At 43.7% G+C, this 20,790-nt stretch overlaps 1 protein-coding gene across 1 annotated transcript in view; it reads right to left on the bottom strand.

Annotated features, from left to right (window-relative positions):
- Positions 1-20,790, bottom strand: part of LOC133555233 (helicase ARIP4-like) — a 176,182-nt gene that overhangs the window by 131,005 nt on the left and 24,387 nt on the right. The window contains exon 2 of the mRNA XM_061904836.1: positions 4,616-4,756. Coding sequence (XP_061760820.1) covers positions 4,616-4,756 — 141 coding nt within the window. The remainder of the gene's footprint in view (positions 1-4,615; positions 4,757-20,790) is intronic.

Here is a 20,790-nt window from a genome sequence, read left to right as displayed (position 1 = left end):
TTACAAGCATACCTTTGGAGTTGGCAGAGTTGTTTAGAAGAGACATCGAGGAAGAAGATTTCATGGATTTATCGATTAGGAGTGACAGATTGTTTGGTAAACGTATAGCATGTTCTATATGTTATAGTTATTTGAATGACTCTTACCATAATATGTTAGGTTAACATACCAGGCACCTTCTCAGTTGGTTATTTATGCCTCATATAACGTACACTTATTCAGCCTGTTGTTCAATCAATCAATCAATCAATCAATGTTTATTTATATAGCCCCAAAGTCACAAATGTCTCAAAGGACTGCACAAATCATTACGACTACAACATCCTCGGAAGAACCCACAAAAGGGCAAGGAAAACTCACACCCAGTGGGCAGGGAGAATTCACATCCAGTGGGACGCCAGTGACAATGCTGACTATGAGAAACCTTGGAGAGGACCTCAGATGTGGGCAACCCCCCCCTCTAGGGGACCGAAAGCAATGGATGTCGAGCGGGTCTAACATGATACTGTGAAAGTTCAATCCATAGTGGATCCAACACAGCCGCGAGAGTTCAGTTCAAAGCGGATCCAAGACAGCAGCGAGAGTCCCGTCCACAGGAAAACATCTCAAGCGGAGGCGGATCAGCTGCGTAGAGATGTCCCCAACCGATACAGGCGAGCGGTCCATCCTGGGTCCCGATGAGCGGTCCATCCTGGGTCTCGACTATTTCACTATTCTTTATTTCAAATTGCCTTTCACATGTCTATTCTTGGTGTTGGATTTTATTAAATACATTTCCCCCGAAAATACAACTTATACTCCAGTGCGACGTAAATATGTTTTTTTCCTTCTTTATTATGCATTTTTAGCCGGTGCGACGTATACTCCGGAGCGATTTATAATCCGAAAAATACGGTATTTTCATTTGAATATTTACATGGTGTTAGTCTAGGGTTCAACGTTACGCTAAAAGCTAATTAGCCTTCAACTCAAGCCAGAACTGTGAGCGAGCTGAGCTGCAGTTTAAGTTACTAGAAGGTCAATGGGCTCATAGTGATGCTAGTAGTACTTGTGACTTGGAAGTGTTTAGTATAATATGGGGAGAGTACGCTGTCCGCTACTAAACACATATCTGCTCGACGCTTAAGCATTGACTACAACGCTTTGAATACGCACTGCTGATTGGCTTTGTATGTAACCAATCAGATGGTTGTGTGGGCGGGACAATGCTGGGTGCTCAGAGAGAGGCAGAAAGCAGAGCAGCTTGTTAAGACTTTAGCTTACAAACTCGTTCGATACACCTCCGAACCGGACCGAAACCCCCGTATCGAAACGGTTCAATACAAATACACGAGCCGTTACACCCCCCGCAATAATCCAAATGGCACTTCATACGAACACCCTGACTTTTAAGTTACAGAGGTAGCAAATTAAAGGAAAAAAATGCATTACGGTTCGCATAGGCGCCAATCTACATTTCTTTTACTGGGTAAATCTGACGCTACTTCCATCCATTTTCTACCGCTTATTCCCTTTTGGGGTCGCGGGGGGCGCTGGCGCCTATCTCAGCTACAATCGGGCGGAAGGCGGGGTACACCCTGGACAAGTCGCCACCTCATCACAGGGCCAACACAGATAGACAGACAACATTCACACACTAGGGACCATTTAGTGTTGCCAATCAACCTATCCCCAGGTGCATGTCTTTGGAAGTGGGAGGAAGCCGGAGTCCCCGGAGGGAACCCACGCATTCACGGGGAGAACATGCAAACTCCACACAGAAAGATCCCGAGCCTGGATTTGAACCCAGGACTGAAGGACCTTCGTATTGTGAGGCAGACACACCAACCCCTCTGCCACCGTGAAGCTCTCTGATGCTACTTTTCTGAGGCAATGCCTTTTAACCCCTTAAGGTTAAAGTTGTTTTTACTTTACGGAAAAAATATCGAGATATATATTGCCATTCAGCAAATGGAGCGGAAAACACAACCAAAAGTTGTAGGCTTCGTCATGCGATGAAGCCGGCCTACTTCACCGCAGCCTGCAGTACTGTATATTGCCCCCCCCCAGCACCACTTGCGGCTAAAAGTCATCTCTTTTCATCGCATAATTACACGGTTTTCTGGACATCTGTGTTGCTGAATCTTTTGCAATTTATTAAATTAATAATGGAGAAGTCAAAGTAGAAAGATGGAGGTGGGAAACTTTAGCCTTTAGCCACACAAACATACGGTGATTCGTTTGTTTAAAATTCCCAGAGGTGAAGCTTTACTATGGATCAGAGCGGTCAAGCGAACATGGATCCCGACCACATGTCAACCGACAGGTTTCGGTGGGAAAATTGTGTAAAAAGTTGCCTCTTACCGTCCATGCAGCTGCCATCCATGCAGCTGCCGTGACTTCCCTCAGAGACTTTGGCGGTCAACACACCCGTGGCCACACCCCTCCGACTATCAGGTACTATTTAACTCACTAAAACACTAGCAACACAATAAGCAGATAAGGGATTTTCCAGAATTATCCTAGTAAATGTGTCTAAAAACATCTTAATCGCTCCCAATGCAATCGCCTTTTTTTTAAAACTTTATTTTATTTTTTTTTAAACATTTTTCTAGTCTTTCGCTATCAATATCATCATCCACGAATCTTTCATCCTCACTCACATTAATGGGGAAATTGTCGTTTTCTCGGTCTGAATATGGTCTTGCTGCTGGAGGCTCCATTACAAACAATGTGAGGACGAGAGGAGCCCTCACACCGGTGACGTCATCGTCTGCTACTTCCGGTACAGGCAAGGCTTTTTTATTAGCAACCAAAATTTTAACTTTATGGTCGATGTTCTCTACTAAATCCTTTCAGCAAAAATATGGCAATATCGCGAAATTATCAAGTATGACACATAGAATGGACCTGCTATCCCCGTTTGAATAAGAAAATCTAATTTCAGTAGGCCTTTAACTACCAAATTTTCTGGGGGAAACACTGAACATCTTTTCCTAACATTTTTGTATGCTTGTCCCCCTCACAGTAGAAGCATTTAAGTCCCATCTTAAAGCTCATTTGTATACTCAAGCCTTTAAATAGACCCCCTTTTTAGACCAGTTGATCTGCCGTTTCTCATAGTCAGCATTGTCACTGCGTCCCACTGGATGTGAATTCTCCCTGCCCACTGGGTGTGAGTTTTCCTTGCCCTTTTGTGGGTTCTTCCGAGGATGTTGTAGTCGTAATGATTTGTGCAGTCCTTTGAGACATTTGTGATTTGGGGCTATATAAATAAACATTGATTGATTGATTGATTGATTTCTTTTCTTTTCTCCCCTGCCATCCTCTCCCTCGTGGAGAGGGGGGCAGATCAGGGGATCAAATTAAGAACATAAGGAAAAAGTAAAAAAAAAAAAAAAATATATATATACACACACATATATATATATATATATATATATATATATCTAAAAAAGGATATAAAAATATTTTTTCAATATGTTTAACATAAATACTGGGGATAGGTTGATTGGCAACACTAAATGTTCCCTAATGTGTGAATGTTGTCTGTCTATCTGTGTTGGCCCGGCGATGAGGGTGGCGACTTGTCCAGGGTGTACTTCGCCTTCCGCCCGAATGCAGCTGAGATAGGCTCCAGCACCCCGAAAGGGACAAACGGTAGAAAATGGATGGATGAATTAATTAAGTCTCACCTTAAAACTCATCTGTATACTCTAGCCTTTAAATAGACCTCCTTTTTAGACCAGTTGATCTGCCGCTTCTTTTCTTTCTCCTATGTCCCCCCCCTCCCTTGTGGAGGGGGTCCGGTCCGATGACCATGGATGAAGTACTGGCTGTCCAGAGTCAAGACCCAGGATGGACCGCTCGTCGGGACCAGGATGGACCCGCTCGCCTGTGTATCGGTTGGGGACATCTCTACGCTGCTGATCCGCCTCCGCTTGAGATGGTTTCCTGTGGACGGGACTCTCGCTGCTGTCTTGGATCCGCTTTGAACTGAACTCTCGCGGCTGTGTTGGAGCCACTATGGATTGAACTTTCACAGTATCATGTTAGACCCGCTCGACATCCATTGCTTTTGGTCCCCTAGAGTGGGGGGGGGGGTTACCCACATCTGAGGTCCTCTCCAAGGTTTCTCATAGTCAGCATTGTCGCTGGCGTCCCACTGAATGTGAATTCTCCCTGCCCACTGGGTGTGAGTTTTCCTTGCCCTTTTGTGGGTTCTTCCGAGGATGTTGTAGTCGTAATGATTTGTGCAGTCCTTTGAGACATTTGTGATTTGGGGCTATATAAATAAACATTGATTGATTGATTGATTGAATTAATCCAAAAAAACAACACAAAATAGTAAGAACAAGGGTAGCAAAATTGCAATAAACAAAAGATAAATAAAAAGAAAATACCAGAATTAAGAAATGAAGAAGAGTCGTTTTTTTTGTTTTTGTTTTTTTAAATAACATTCTCCGCAGGCTGTTCCACAGGAGGGGGCCACACTGGCTAAATGTCGCCTTGTGGGGTATTAATTATTCACACTAGTAGGAGTGATACAATTGAATGTCAACTGGAATCTTACCAAAAACAGGTCCCTAATTTTTGCTATAACTGATGGTCTATCAAAGCATTGCCGTGGACTCACCCTGAAAAGCGTCGTCTTCGTCGTCATCTCCACTGCTCTCCTCCTCTTCATCGGTGATGTCGCAGATCTCCTGCAGACCGTTCTGCTGCCGCTGCTCTTCGGTCATCTGCTGCACGGCGGCCTCTGCTACCTCAGCATCGCCTGAAAGAAAGCTCATGTCAGGTTTGTGTGGCGGCTTGTGGAATACTAGAGATACAACCACAGGGTCTGATGGGTCAATAAAGGCCTACTGAAATGAGATGTTCTTATTCAAACGGGGATAGCATGTCCATTCTATGTGTCATACTTGATCAATTCGCGATATCGCCATATTTTTGCTGAGTAGAGAACATAGATGATAAAGTTCGCAACTTTTGGTCGCTAATAAAGTAGCAGACGATGTGCACGTGACGTCCCCGGTTGTAGGGCTCCTCACATCCTCACATTGTTTACAATCATGGCACCAGCAGCGAGAGCGATTCGGACCGAGAAAGCGACAATTTCCCCATTAATTTGAGCAAGGATGAAAGATTTGTGGATGAGGAAAGTTAGAGTGAAGCACTAGAAAGAAAAAAAAAGGAAAAAAAAAAGGCGAGGGCAGTGAGAGCGATTCAGATGTTATCAGACACATTTACTAGGATAAATCTGGAAAATCCCTTATCTGCTTATTGTGTTACTATTGTTTTAGTTAGATTATATGGTCGTACCTGTACTAACTGAAAGTCGGAGGGGTGTGGCGGCCCGCCAGTGTCTCCGAGGGAAGCCACGTTTCTCAATGCGGGTTTTTTTTCTTTCAACCTGTCATTGCTCAAAACATAATATTGAATCAAAACCAATGTTATTATGAATTATTGACCTATCCAAGGTTCCGATTAATTCCCATCAAATATTCCACGAGGAAAAATATTTTTGGTGGAATATTTTGCAAATTTGGTAAATAAATAACCCCCCAAAAATTATTTTGTTGTTTTCTTACTATACCGAAAATGAACCGAACCGTGACCTCTAAACCGAGGTATGTACCGAACCGAAATTTTTGTGTACCGTTACACCCCTAATATATATATATACATTTTCTACAGCTTGTCCCTTTTGGCGGGGGGGGGGGGGGGGGGGGGGGGGGGGGGGGCGTGTCTGTGTTTAGTAACAAGACATCATTTCGGAGCCAAAGTCGAGTTTCTTGACATGGAGATATTCTCACTACTTTTCTTTAGTCGAGCACAAAGAAAAGAACATTTTATTTCAATGTAAGTTGTGTCTTAGATCAACGATCCTATCGACTAGTGATGCGCGGATGGGCAATTATGTCATCCGCAACCGCATCACCAAAGTCGTCATCCGCCCGCCGTCCACCCGAACCAACATTTTATCAGAACCGCAACCGCCCGCCACCCGCCCGTTGAAATACATCAGAGGTCGGCCACCTTTATCACTCAAAGAGCTATTTAAACCCGTTTTCACAGAGTACAGAAGACAATGGGAGCCGCTAAAGTTCTCGCGAAAATACAATGGTGTTCATCCTGATGACAAGAATAAGGGCGTGCTGTGAAGCCATTGCCTTTAACACCTTCAACAACATGTACAAACCAATTGTTAGTCCAGCAACATGTTGTTTGCAGCTTCCGCAATCACACGTACAAGATTGAAAGGCATACAGGATGACACAGAGTACACTGATGATTGTGATATAAACAATTTTAACACTCTTAGTAATATGCGCCACGCTGTGAAGCCACACCAAACAAGAATGACAAACACATTTCGGGAGAAGATCCTCCCAGTAACGCAACACAACAAATACCCAGAATCCTTTTCATCCGTGACAATTCCTGAATATAATTTACACCCCCGTGCCCCCAACCCCACCCACCTTACCAACGTACTCGGGGGGGGGGGGGGGGGGGGGGGGGGGGGGTTTGCTGCTAGCGGGGTGTATAAAATAGTCAGGAAGTATCATGGATGCAAAGGACTCTGGGTGTTTGTTATGTTGTGTTTATGTTGTGTTACTGGGAGGATGTTCTCCCGAAATGTGTTTGTCATTCTTATATTCAGCAAATATTTCCGAATGGTTCAACCGCCACCCGCCCGAATCGAATTAAAATCTTTTTTTTTCATCATGTCACCCGCCCAACCCGCAGATACTCCGCGGATGAGACCGCAAACCGCGCATCTCTACTATCTACTGGCCAAGACAGCACTCCAAACTCTGCCTCTGCTCATCATTCAGCACAGAAAGTACACACACTCTGTCAATTCTCTTATATACTTTTTCAATCTAGACTTCTAGAGTGTTTGATTATCACATCACTCTAAATGTATAGACTATAAAATAAAAAAAAATAAAGAGGGGTCCTAGTGGGCCAGGCCAATCCTTCCTTATCTCTAAACTAAAACTGGGGAAATGCGTAAAGTGTTCTGGGCTTCAGTACAGTTTTGATCTCCTGAAGGCATGATTGCATTTCACAATTCCTTGAGAGAAAAAAAAATGCCTGGTTCTGCTTTGTGTATGTCATGTGTGCCTCTCTTGGGTGAAGCCAGGTTTACAGCTATGTTGTTATTATGCTGTTTGTTACTTATGTATGTTATGTTGCAGCTATTTAAAATAGGTTTGTCAATTTGTTCTGGTCTGAAACAAATTGAGAGTTTGAAACATATCTTTGTGTGTTGTATGTAGACCACATGGCTTAGCAGAGTTCAGTGATGCAAATGCATGTCAAGTTGATCAACAGATTGTATTATTCTCCATTGCAATAACAGTACTGAAATGAAGGCTAAAAGGGCATTAATGGGGGCTTTAAAAAAATAAAAATACCCGAACGCCTCCCTAGGGTGGTGTTTAGGGCACGTCCAACCGGTAGGAGGCCACGGGGAAGACCCAGGACACGTTGGGAAGACTATCTCTCCCGGCTGGCCTGGGAACGAAGTGGCTAGGGAGAGGGAAGTCTGGGCTTCCCTGCTTAGGCTGCTGCCCCCGTGACCTGACCTCGGATAGGCGGAAGAAGATTGATGGAACTAAATAGTTACTTTTCACATTAACCCATTACTTGTTGGTGTAAGTAACCGAGTCACTTTTGAAATAAAGTAACTACTTACTTGTTTTCAGTAACTAACCCAACACTTGAAATCAGCACATCCAATAAGTTTCATTTTTAGTTCTATGGTCGGGCGTCATATTTTTCACCCTCGCAATAAAAGCGACTGTGAAATTATACCTTCAAGCCGCCGACCGAGGTGACGTTTTATGATACATGCTGACATTTTCCTCCACTTAAGGCATATTTTTTTCCTCCCTGAGTATTTGGTTGAACGAGAACCTTGTCACCAAGACAAAACAATAATCTGGTTTATGGCCTCAACGTTCCTTGTCAAGACTCCACACGCACGTATTAATTGTCACGCCGCCCCCAGGGACCAATCAACCAGTTTTATTTAGAGCCAGAAACAAAAAGTGGAGGTTGACAGGTAACTATGGCAACCTGCTTTACGCTATTAACGGCCGAGGCTTCCTTCATTTGCACAACAACAACCTTTTAGGACGAGCAGAAGTCCAGAAAGCTGCATTTTACTTGGAGATGATAGCAGGACTGTGATTCAATCACAAAATCATTAGGCCGCCACAGGTCCATTTGCAACGCAACAGAAAGATTTGATGTAATTTTTAACATCAATTTTTACAACTAGGTGTATTTTTCCTTGTTCACGAACCCATTATAATGGGACTGTCCGTGTAGCTCGTCGTTCCAACGCAACACAGTAGATGGGATTGGAACACACTTCTTGCTACTTTGTAAAATATCATAACGCATCTGTTCATCAAACTGATATTGCCAAAAGTATTTGGCCACCCATCCAAATGACGAGAATCAGGAGTCTTAATCACTTGGCCCAGTGTTTAGCATCAAGCACTTGGGCATGGAGGCTGTTTCTACAAACATTTGTGAAAGAATGGGCCGTGGAACTGTCATAGGATGCCACCTGTGCAACAAATCCAGTCGTGAACTTTCCTTGCTCCAAAATATTCCAAAGTCAACTTTATTATAAGAAAAATGAAGAGTTTGGGAACAACAGCAACCCAGCCACCAAGTGGTAGACCACGTAAACTGACAGGGAGGGGTCAGCGGATGCTGAAGCGCATGGTGCAAAGACTTTCCGCACGGTCAGTTGCTACAGAGCTCCAAACTTCATGTGGCCTTCCAATTAGCCCACGCACAGTACGCAGAGAGCTTCATGGAATGGGTTTCCATGGCCGAGCAGCTGCATCTAAGACATACATCACAAAGTCCAATGCCAAGCGTGAAATGCAGGGGGGTGAAACACGTCGTTACTGGACTCAAGAGCAGTAGAGACGCTTTCTCATTCGGAAATCTGATGGACCAGTCTGGGTTTGGAGGTTGCCAGGACAATTCTACTGTGGAAGGACTCTTCCCTCCGGGTTCCTCTAACCACCAAGGAGTTGGGTCTTCTGCCTGTCTCGCTCTTCCGGTCGCTTTTCAGCCTTCCTCAACTCCGGTGACGGTCGCGCTCTTCAGGTTGCTTTTCAGCCTGCCATTTGTGTCTCCGTCTTGCTCTAGCTTCCGCTCGTGCTCGGGTTCTCTCTTCGCCACTCGCTCCAACTTCTCCCGCCCCGTCCTTCTCGGCTGCAGCCCTTTTAAACAGTGCCAGGTGAATACACAAACGCGCCCAGGTGGGAACATCTGTTTCTGTCGCCCATCTCGCTACAGGTCCGCCGGCCACGCCCCCTCACAGGTACATTTCGGACTGCATTGTGCAGAGTGTGAATTTTGGTGGAGGAGGAATTATGGTGTGGGGTTGGTTTTTCAGGAGTTGAGCTTTGCCCTTTAGTTCCAGTGAAAGGAACTTTGAGTGGTCCAGGAAACCAAAACATTTTGGACAATTCCATCGAATGGCAATTCAAATTCATATGTGAGTCAAGGCAGGTGGCCAAATACTTTTGGCAATATAGTGTATCTTAGCTGTATATTATCTTTAAAATCTGCACATCATTCTTGGAGACTAGAGATATCCGATTATGGCTTTTTTTGCCGATATCCGATATTCTGTTTTTGTCCAACTTTTAATGACCGATTCCGATATCAACCGATACCAATATATACAGTCGTGGAATGAACACATTATTATGTCTAATTTTGTTGTGATGCCCCGCTGGATGCATTAAACAATGTAACAAGGTTTTCCAAAATAAATCAACTCAAGTTATGGGAAAAAAAAAGCCAAAAAAATGGCACTGACATATTTATTATTGAAGTCACAAAGCGTTGTAGCGTCCCAAAAGAATTAGCGCTGCAAGGGGTTCTGGGTATTTGTTCTGTTTTGTGTTTATGTTGCGTTACGGTGCAGATGTTCTCCCAAAATGTGTTTGTCATTCCTGTTTGGTGTGGGTTAACTGTGTGGCGCATATTTGTAACAGTGTTCAAGTATTTTATATGTAAGTAGTAAAACCTTAAAGTCACATCTTAAGTGCACGGGAAGCCAGTGCAGGTGAGCCAGTATAGGTATATATAAAGGTATATACAGTATAGGTATATATAAAGGTATATACAGTACAGGCGTAATATGATCAAACTTTCTTGTTCTTGTCAAAAGTCTAGCAGCCGCATTTTTGGACCAACTGTAATCTTTTAATGCTAGACAGAGGGAGACACGAAAATAATACGTTACAGTAATCAAGGCGAGACGTAAAGAACACATGAATAATGATCTCAGCATCATTAGTGGACAAAATGGAACAAATTTTAGCGATATTACTGAGATGAAAGAAGGCCGTTTTAGCAACACTCTTAATGTGTGTCTCAAAGGAGAGAGTTGGATCGAAGATAATACCCAGATTCTTTACTGAGTCGCCTTGTGTAATTGTTTGGTTGTCAAATGTTATGGTGGTATTATTAAATAGAGGTCGGTGTCCAGCAGGACCGATAATCAGCATCTCCGTTTTCTTAGCGTTGAGTTGCATAAAAATAGCGGCGATATGGCCTTTTATTAATATCTCAATATTTTTAAGCCATATCACGATACACGATATATATCTGGATATTTTGCCTTAGCCTTGAATGAATACTTGATGCATATAATCACAGCAGTGTGATGATTCTATGTGTCTACATTAAAACATTCTTCTTCATACTGCATTAATATATGCTACTTTTAAACTTTCATGCAGAGAGGGAAACCTCTCTGCAACTTAAGCAGTGGCACAAACATTCATGTCATTTCAAAACAGAAAGTGCAAGATTGTCAGAAACATTTTAAAACAAGCTATTAGTGCACTTTTGTGCATGATGTCACTGAGATGACGGATCAAAACAACACTAAATTAAAGTGCACTTTTTGTACAGAACGCCACTACAATAGTTTAAAACAGGGGTGTCAAACTCAAATACAGAGTGGGCCAAAATTTATAACCAAACAAAGGCCGAGGTTGAACAAATGAACCTTTTAATAGGGACCCAAACAAGTTTTGCATTGAATATTGAACAAGCAAGGCTTATATAACTTTATAGTGACATGCAAAATCAAGTTTCAAATAATAATAATGATTAAAAAATATCAATGGCATATCAAATAAAATTTAAATAAAAATTAAATGCCTCTTTTCGGCGATGGGGTTGAGGTGGACGGGGTTTGGTGATAGCGGGGGGTGTATATTGTGGCGTCCCGGAAGAGTTAGTGCTGCAAGGGATTCTGGGTATTGGTTCTGTTGTGTTATTTTATTTTTTATTTTATTTTATTTATTCATTTATTTCGGCAATCTTCACATAAAACAAAGAACAACAATAAAAAAAGAAAAAAAAACACTCATTTGAGCAATGATTGAGCCAAAAAGGTTGAAGCAACGCTTATATAAACCTACCCCATCACAACAAGAACAAGGTTCAAAATATATAAAATCTAAAACATGCTTCACTTATATTACTTTTTTTGATAGGTTGATTGGCAACACTAAATTGGCCCTAGTGTGTGAATGTGAGTGTGAATGTTGTCTGTCTATCTGTGTTGGCCCTGCGATGAGGTGGCGACTTGTCCAGGGTGTACCCTGCCTTCCGCCCGATTGTAGCTGAGATAGGCGCCAGCGCCCCCCGCGACCCCGAAAGGGAATAAGCGGTAGAAAATGGATGGATGGATGGATAAGCAACATATACGTAGCACACGTCTCATATACACAGTTTAACATTTAAATCAAACATATACATTTGTACACTTATATATATATTATATACACAATTTATTTAAATTCCATATAAAGTGGTAATATATACATTTTAATATAACCTATATGTATAATTATGAAATCATAAGTTGTATTTATATACATATTATATATTATTGTCTTTCTAAAACAATGTTTGCTCTTCTTTCTTATATTTACTAATGATAAATGATTTAAAAAGCTTTTACGGTGCGGATGTTCTCCCGAAATGTGTCATTCTTGTTTGGTGGGGGTTCACAGTGTGGCACATATTTGTAACAGTGTTTAAGTTATTTATACGGCCACCCTCAGTGTGACCTGGGCCGGCACGCTGTTTGTATAGAGGGAAAAGCGGACGTGGAGACAGGTTGTAGAGAACGCCAAAGGCAGTGCCTTAAAAGCCCACCCCAAACATTGTTGTCCGGGATGAAATTCGGGAGGGTCACTGAACTTCGGGAGTCTCCCGGGAAAATCGAGAGGGTTGGCAAGTAAGAGTGTTAGCGGTGAATGCGGTGTTAAATCGGCGGGCCAGCTCTGATGTTAATTTGATGTTGCCTCAAGGGCCAAGTGAAATTACACGGCAGGCAAAATTTGGCCCGCGGGCCTGAGTTTGAAACCCATGGTTTAAAACAAATAATGTGCACTTATGTGCATGATGTCACACAAGATATTTCAATACAAATGAGCTGCGTAACAGGAAATCAAATAGTGTATGTCCGTAGCTATGTGGTAGGTTACTACGGACGTTATTAAATTCTGTTGTTGACTATTTTTTTATACGATCTGGAGGTGGTTGCTTCGGCATTTTGTGGGTATGGCACCGAACGGAGATGTTGACATGCAGTTTCAAGCACTCTTCATTCTCTAGCGGGGGACTTTTCAAATGATGCTATAAATTAGCAGTAGGTGTTACTTTTTGTAGCAACGCTTCTGCCGCATACTTGTTTGACGTATTCCCGTTAGAAGCCAAACCACCGCCAGACGATGGACGCCCTTGCTGTTTTTCTTAGGAATGAATTCTTCCTTCATTTGTTACCAGATCGGCACCTTCTTTGTCTCGTATTACCACCCGTACCACACCGTTAGCATCACAGCTAATGTTACCCATGCTGCTACTTCTCATGCGAGGGCGTATGACGTGACAGTATGTGACGTATGTAAGAAAGTGCGCTTGTCTGTGAGTAGGATAGACAAGAAAGATTGAGAAGAGCCTGTAGTGTAATGCCTGCAGCTAAAAGCAACTGCGTGAGAACGTATACTCTAAAATCACGATATAGCCATTTTCTATATCGCACAAAGACAAACCCGCGGTATATCGAGTATATCGATATATCGCCCAGCCCTAGCGGACATCCATTGTTTAATTTCATTAATTGTGTTACGGTGCGGATGTTCTCCCGTATGCGTCATTCTTGTTTGGTGGGGGTTCACAATGTGGCACATATTTGTAACAGTGTTTAAGTTATTAAACTTAAACATTGTTTGATTTCATTAAACAATAATTTCATTAGTCTGTGTTATATGCGTTTTAAGTTGCACAATAGCACCAAGTAAAATTCCTAGTTTGTGAACCCGTTCTCAAACAACGGCAATAAAAACTATTCCGATTCTGATTGTGCTTTTGGAAACTACAAAACTGTCACAGTGTGTTGGTGACGAACCCCAGGATGCAGAGACGGCAGGATTTGTCCAGGAAAACATGATTAAATGTTCAAAATAAAAAGTAAAAAAACACAAACCAGGAACTCATTTGTATACTCTAGCCTTTAAGTAGACTCCCTTTTTTAGACCAGTTGATCTGCCGTTTCTTTTCTTTTTCCCCTATGTCCCACTCTCCCTTGTGGAGGGGGTCCGGTCCGATCCGGTGGCCATGTACTGCTCGCCTGTGTATCGGCTGGGGACATCTCTGCGCTGCTGATCCGCCTCCGCTTGGGATGGTTTCCTGCTGGCTCCGCTGTGAACGGGACTCTCGCTGCTGTGTTGGATCCGCTTTGGACTGGACTCTCGCATCCGTGTTGGATCCATTATGGATTGAACTTTCCCAGTATCATGTTAGACCCGCTCGACATCCATTGCTTTCGTCCTCTCCAAGGTTCTCATAGTCGTCATTGTCACCGACGTCCCACTGGGTGTGAGTTTTCCTTGCCCTTATGTGGGCCTACCGAGGATGTCGTAGTGGTTTGTGCAGCCCTTTGAGACACTAGTGATTTAGGGCTATATAAGTAAACATTGATTGATTGAACTAGGTATAGCCAGAATGAAAACAGGAACCAGCAAACAGAAAAACTGGAAACAGCTAATGGCTAACAAGAAAACCCGAAACAAAAAAGCTAGGAGAAGGCAAACTACAAATAGCTAACAGGAACAGCTTACCGCTATGACGATATCGACAATGACAGTTAGTGGGGACATCGACACGACAATACTCCAACACCGAGTGGAGGACAAAGCAGGTTGAAATAGCACCTGGCTGATTGACACCAGGTGTGGCCAGTGAAGTGAATTATATTTATATTGCGCTTTTCTCAAGTGACTCAAAGCGCTTTACATAGTGACACCCAATATCTAAATAACATTTAAACCAGTGTGGGTGGCACTGGGAGCAGGTGGGTAAAGTGTCTTGCCCAAGGACACAACGACAGTGACTAGGATGGCACAAGCGGGAATCGAACCTGCAACCCTCAAGTTGCTGGCACGGCCACTCTACCAACCGAGCTATGCCGCCAGGTGCCAATCAGCCGCAGCTGAGGGGACACAACACTCAGGGAAACAAACAGGAAACAGAACCAAAACAAGAGCGCTGACAGGAAATACAACCAACACAGAGGAAAAACTAAAACACAACCAAACTGTCAGGGGCAAACCTGACAAAAACTACTTCAAATAAGACTACTCCCTAGAGAAAATCAGTGCTAACACACATACAAATCCAAGCAAACACTCTTATTTCCTTGATTTTTTCCCCCTTAAAACGTGGCTGAGACTTACAACACATACATTGTTTTTGTTTTTCTTATTTAATTCCTTTATGAGAAATAGGATAATATTCCTAGACGCCGACTAAGTGGAATTCCATCCTCCTCTTCCGTGTTGGCGCCACAAAAAAAGGCCTCTTTGAAAGTGCGCCGCTGCCGTGACCGCAGGCTATAAAGACTGTTGAGCAGCAGACGTACACAACTTGAATCATCTTTATGTGTTGTTATGTAACGCGACATGACAGGAAGTAAGCGGCACAACGATTACGGCCGGGACCGAATGTCTACTTCAGCCTGCTTCCTGCCGATGTGTATTTCAACATGTGTACGCTCACGCACACACATTACTCATGCTTCAGCCAAACCAAAAATGAAAAATAAGCCTTATTTTGCGCAGAAACTTCTCCTGTAAGCCCTCTCCACTTCTATATCCTAAAGCAGGGGTGTCAAACTCAAATACAGAGTGGGACAAAATGTAAAACCGAACAAAGCCGCGGGCCGAGGTTGAACAAATGAACCTTTTAATAGGGACCCAAACAATTTTTGCATTAAATATTGAACAAGCAAGGCTTATATAACTTTATAGTGACATGCAAAATCCAGTTTCAAATAATAATAATAATTTAAAAATATTAATGGCATATCAAATAAAATTTAAATAAAAATTGAATGCCTCTTTTCGGCGGTGGGGTTGAGGTGGACGGGGTTTGGTGATAGCGGGGGGTGTATATTGTGGCGTCCCGGAAGAGTTAGTGCTGCAAGGCGTTCTGGGTATTTGTCCGGTTGTGTTTATGTTGTGTTATGGTGCGGATGTTCTCCCGAAATGTGTCATTCTTGTTTGGTGTGGGTTCACAGTGTGGCGCATATTTGTAACAGTGATAAATGATAAATGGGTTGTACTTGTATAGCGCTTTTCTACCTTCAAGGTACTCAAAGCGCTTTGACACTACTTCCACATTTACCCATTCACACACACATTCACACACTGATGGAGGGAGGCGCCAACCAGCACCCATCAGGAGCAAGGGTGAAGTGTCTTGCTCAGGACACAACGGACGTGAAGAGGTTGGTTCTAGGTAGGATTTGAACCAGTGACCCTCAGGTTGCGCACGGCCACTCTCCCACTGCGCCACGCCGTCACAGTGTTAAAAGTTATTTATACGGCCACCCTCAGTGTGACCTGTATGGCTGTTGACCAAGTATGCATTGCATTCACTTGTGTGTATAAGCCGCATATATTATGTGACTGGGCCGACACGCTGTTTGTGTAGAGGAAAAACGGACGTGGTGACATGTTGTAAAGAACGCCAAAGGCAGTGCCTTTAAAGCCCACCCTTAATATTGTTGTCCAGGATGAAATTCGGGAGGGTCACTAAACTTCAGGAGTCGAGAGGGTTGGCAAGTAAGAGTGTTAGCGGGTATTTGTTCTGTTGTGTTATGGTGCGGATGTTCTCCCGAAATGTGTCATTCTTGTTTGGTGTGGGTTCACAGTGTGGCGCATATTTGTAACAGTGTTAAAAGTTATTTATACGGCCACCCTCAGTGTGACCTGTATGGCTGTTGACCAAGTATGCCTTGCATTCACTTGTGTGTATAAGCCGCATATAGTATGTGACTGGGCCGACACGCTGTTTGTGTAGAGGAAAAGCGGGCGTGGTGACAGGTTGTAGAGAACGCCAAAGGCAGTTCCTTTAAAGCCCACCCCAAATATTGTTGTCCAGGATGAAATCCAGGAGGGTCACTAAACTTCAGGAGTCGAGAGGGTTGGCAAGTAAGAGTGTTAGCGGGTATTTGTTCTGTTGTGTATATGTTGTGTTATAGTGCGGATGTTCTCCCGAAATGTGTCATTCTTGTTTGGTGTGGGTTCACAGTGTGGCGCATATTTGTAACAGTGTTAAAAGTTATTTATACGGCCACCCTCAGTGTGACCTGTATGGCTGTTGACCAAGTATGAATTGCATTCACTTGTGTGTATAAGCCGCATATAGTATGTGACTGGGCCGACACGCTGTTTGTGTAGAGGAAAAGCGGACGTGGTGACAGGTTGTATAGAACGCCAAAGGCAGTGCCTTTAAAGCCCACCCTTAATATTGTTGTCCAGGATGAAATCCAGGAGGGTCACTAAACTTCAGGAGTCGAGAGGGTTGGCAAGTAAGAGTGTTAGCGGGTATTTGTTCTGTTGTGTATATGTTGTGTTATAGTGCGGATGTTCTCCCGAAATGTGTCATTCTTGTTTGGTGTGGGTTCACAGTGTGGCGCATATTTGTAACAGTGTTAAAAGTTATTTATACGGCCACCCTCAGTGTGACCTGTATGGCTGTTGACCAAGTATGAATTGCATTCACTTGTGTGTATAAGCCGCATATAGTATGTGACTGGGCCGACACGCTGTTTGTGTAGAGGAAAAGCGGACGTGGTGACAGGTTGTATAGAACGCCAAAGGCAGTGCCTTTAAAGCCCACCCTTAATATTGTTGTCCAGGATGAAATCCAGGAGGGTCACTAAACTTCAGGAGTCGAGAGGGTTGGCAAGTAAGAGTGTTAGCGGGTATTTGTTCTGTTGTGTATATGTTGTGTTATAGTGCGGATGTTCTCCCGAAATGTGTCATTCTTGTTTGGTGTGGGTTCACAGTGTGGCGCATATTTGTAACAGTGTTAAAAGTTATTTATACGGCCACCCTCAGTGTGACCTGTATGGCTGTTGACCAAGTATGAATTGCATTCACTTGTGTGTATAAGCCGCATATAGTATGTGACTGGGCCGACACGCTGTTTGTGTAGAGGAAAAGCGGACGTGGTGACAGGTTGTAGAGAACGCCAAAGGCAGTGCCTTTAAAGCCCGCCCCAAATATTGTTGTCCAGGATGAAATTCGGGAGGGTCACTGAATTTCGGGAGTCGAGAGGATTGGCAAGTAAGAGTGTTAGCAGGTATTTGTTTTGTTGTGTTTATGTTGTGTTATGGTGCGGATGTTCTCCCGAAATGTGTCATTCTTGTTTGGTGTGGGTTCACAGTGTGGCGCATATTTGTAACAGTGTTAAAAGTTATTTATAGGGCCACCCTCAGTGTGACCTGTATGGCTGTTGACCAAGTATGCCTTGCATTCACTTGTGTGTATAAGCCGCATATAGTATGTGACTGGGCCGACACGCTGTTTGTGTAGAGGAAAAGCGGACGTGGTGACAGGTTGTAGAGAACGCCAAAGGCAGTGCCTTTAAAGCCCGCCCCAAATATTGTTGTCCGGGATGAAATTCGGGAGGGTCACTGAATTTCGGGAGTCGAGAGAATTGGCAAGTAAGAGTGTTAGCGGGTATTTGTTCTGTTGTGTTTATGCTGTGTTATGGTGCGGATGTTCTCCCGAAATGTGTCATTCTTGTTTGGTGTGGGTTCACAGTGTGGCGCATATTTGTAACAGTGTTAAAAGTTATTTATAGGGCCACCCTCAGTGTGACCTGTATGGCTGTTGACCAAGTATGCATGCATTCACTTGTGTGTGTGTATAAGCCGCATATAGTATGTGACTGGGCCGACACGCTGTTTGTGTAGAGGAAAAGCGGACGTGGTGACAGGTTGTATAGAACGCCAAAGGCAGTGCCTTTAAAGCCCACCCTTAATATTGTTGTCCAGGATGAAATTCAGGAGGGTCACTAAACTTCAGGAGTCGAGAGGGTTGGCAAGTAAGAGTGTTAGCGGGTATTTGTTCTGTTGTGTTTATGCTGTGTTATGGTGCGGATGTTCTCCCGAAATGTGTCATTCTTGTTTGGTGTGGGTTCACAGCGTGGCGCATATTTGTAACAGTGTTAAAAGTTATTTATAGGGCCACCCTCAGTGTGACCTGTATGGCTGTTGACCAAGTATGCGTTGCATTCACTTGTGTGTATAAGCCGCATATAGTATGTGACTGGGCCGACACGCTGTTTGTGTAGAGGAAAAGCGGACGTGGTGACAGGTTGTAGAGAACGCCAAAGGCAGTGCCTTTAAAGCCCACCCTTAATATTGTTGTCCGGGATGAAATTCGGGAGGGTCACTGAACTTCGGGAGTCGAGAGGGTTGGCAAGTAAGAGTGTTAGCGGGTATTTGTTCTGTTGTGTTTATGTTGTGTTATGGTGCGGATGTTCTCCCGAAATGTGTCATTCTTGTTTTGTGTGGGTTCACAGTGTGGCGCATATTTGTAACAGTGTTAAAAGTTATTTATACGGGCACCCTCAGTGTGACCTGTATGGCTGTTGACCAAGTATGTGTTGCATTCACTTGTGTGTATAAGCCGCATATAGTATGTGACTGGGCCGACACGCTGTTTGTGTAGAGGAAAAGCGGACGTGGTGACAGGTTGTAGAGAACACCAAAGGCAGTGCCTTTAAAACCCATCCTTAATATTGTTGTCCAGGATGAAATACGGGAGGGTCACTAAACTTCGGGAGTCGAGAGGGTTGGCAAGTCAGAGTGTTAGCGGGTATTTGTTCTGTTGTGTTACGGTGCGGATGTTCTCCCGAAATGTGTCATTCTTGTTTGGTGTGGGTTCACAGTGTGGCGCATATTTGTAACAGTGTTAAAAGTTATTTATACGGCCACCCTCAGTGTGACCTGTATGGCTGTTGACCAAGTATGCGTTGCATTCACTTGTGTGTATAAGCCGCATATAGTATGTGACTGGGCCGACACGCTCTTTGTGTAGAGGAAAAGCGGACGTGGTGACAGGTTGTAGAGAACGCCAAAGGCAGTGCCTTTAAAGCCCACCCTTAATATTGTTGTAATTCGGGAGGGTCACTAAACTTCGGGAGTCGAGAAGGTTGGCAAGTAAGAGTGTTAGCGGGTATTTGTTCTGTTGTGTTTATGTTGTGTTACGGTGCGGATGTTCTCCCGAAATGTGTCATTCTTGTCTGGTGTGGGTTCACAGTGTGGCGCATATTTGTAACAGTGTTAAGTTCGGGAGGGTCACTGAACTTCATGAGTCGAGAGGGTTGGCAAGTAAGAGTGTTAGCGGTGAATGCGGTTTTACAGCGGCGGGCCAGCTCTAGTGTTAATTTGATATTACACGGCGGGCTAGAGTTTGACACCCATGTCCTAAAGTAAGCCCTAAACATTGGAATTAAAGTCCGAACCACTTGATTTTCCTGCCAATGGTAAATGGGTTATATTTGTATAGCGCTTTTCTACATTTTCAAGGTACTCAAAGCACTTTGACACTATTTCCACATTCACCCGTTCACACACTGATGGCGGGAGCTGCCATGCAAGGGGCTAACCAGGACCAATCAGGAGCAAGGGTGACGTGTCTCCCGAGGATGTTGTAGTCGTAATGATTTGTGCAGTCCTTTGAGACATTTGTGATTTGGGGCTATATAAATAAACATTGATTGATTGATTGAACGGACTTGACTAGGATGGTAGAAGGTGGGGATTGAACCAAGAACCCTTGAGTTGCTGGCACAGCCACTCTCCCAACAGCATCAAAGGTTGGAATTGGGGGTTAAATCACCAAAAATGATTCCCGGGCGCGGCGCTAAAGAGCCGTGTGTTGCCGACCCCCGAGTTATACTATAATTGTAGTTCATGGGGCAACTTTGGCAAGGATGTTAGCCCCCTAGCTCACACGTTTGGTCCTCCGAAGCCAACACAATCGTGACAAGTGCCAGTAAAAGCCGCCACACTTAAACATCGCAATTCAGTGCGAGTGTTGTGTGTAGTTGTAGATTTTGACACAGGAGAGGAAAGACTTCAGAAAGGGTGCAGCATAGCTCGGTTGGTAGAGCGGCCCTGCCAGCAACTTGAGGGTTGCAGGTTCGATTCCCGCTTCCGACATCCTAGTCACTGCCGTTGTGTCCTTGGGCAAGACATTCAAACCCACACTGGTTTGAATGTAACTTAGATATCAGGTTTCACTATGTAAAGGGCTTTGAGTCACTAGAGAAAAGGTGCTATATAAATATAATACACTTAACTTCACACTTTTTATTGCCCAGTCTGCTGGGTTATGAAGCACAGGTGTTGTTTCGATACCGTCAATCATAATATTTTAT

The sequence above is a fragment of the Nerophis ophidion genome, linkage group LG06, assembly GCF_033978795.1.
Source record: "Nerophis ophidion isolate RoL-2023_Sa linkage group LG06, RoL_Noph_v1.0, whole genome shotgun sequence".
Taxonomy (NCBI): Eukaryota; Metazoa; Chordata; class Actinopteri; order Syngnathiformes; family Syngnathidae; genus Nerophis; species Nerophis ophidion.
Note: the sequence above shows the minus strand (reverse complement) of the source record. Positions and strands in the feature narration are given on the sequence as shown.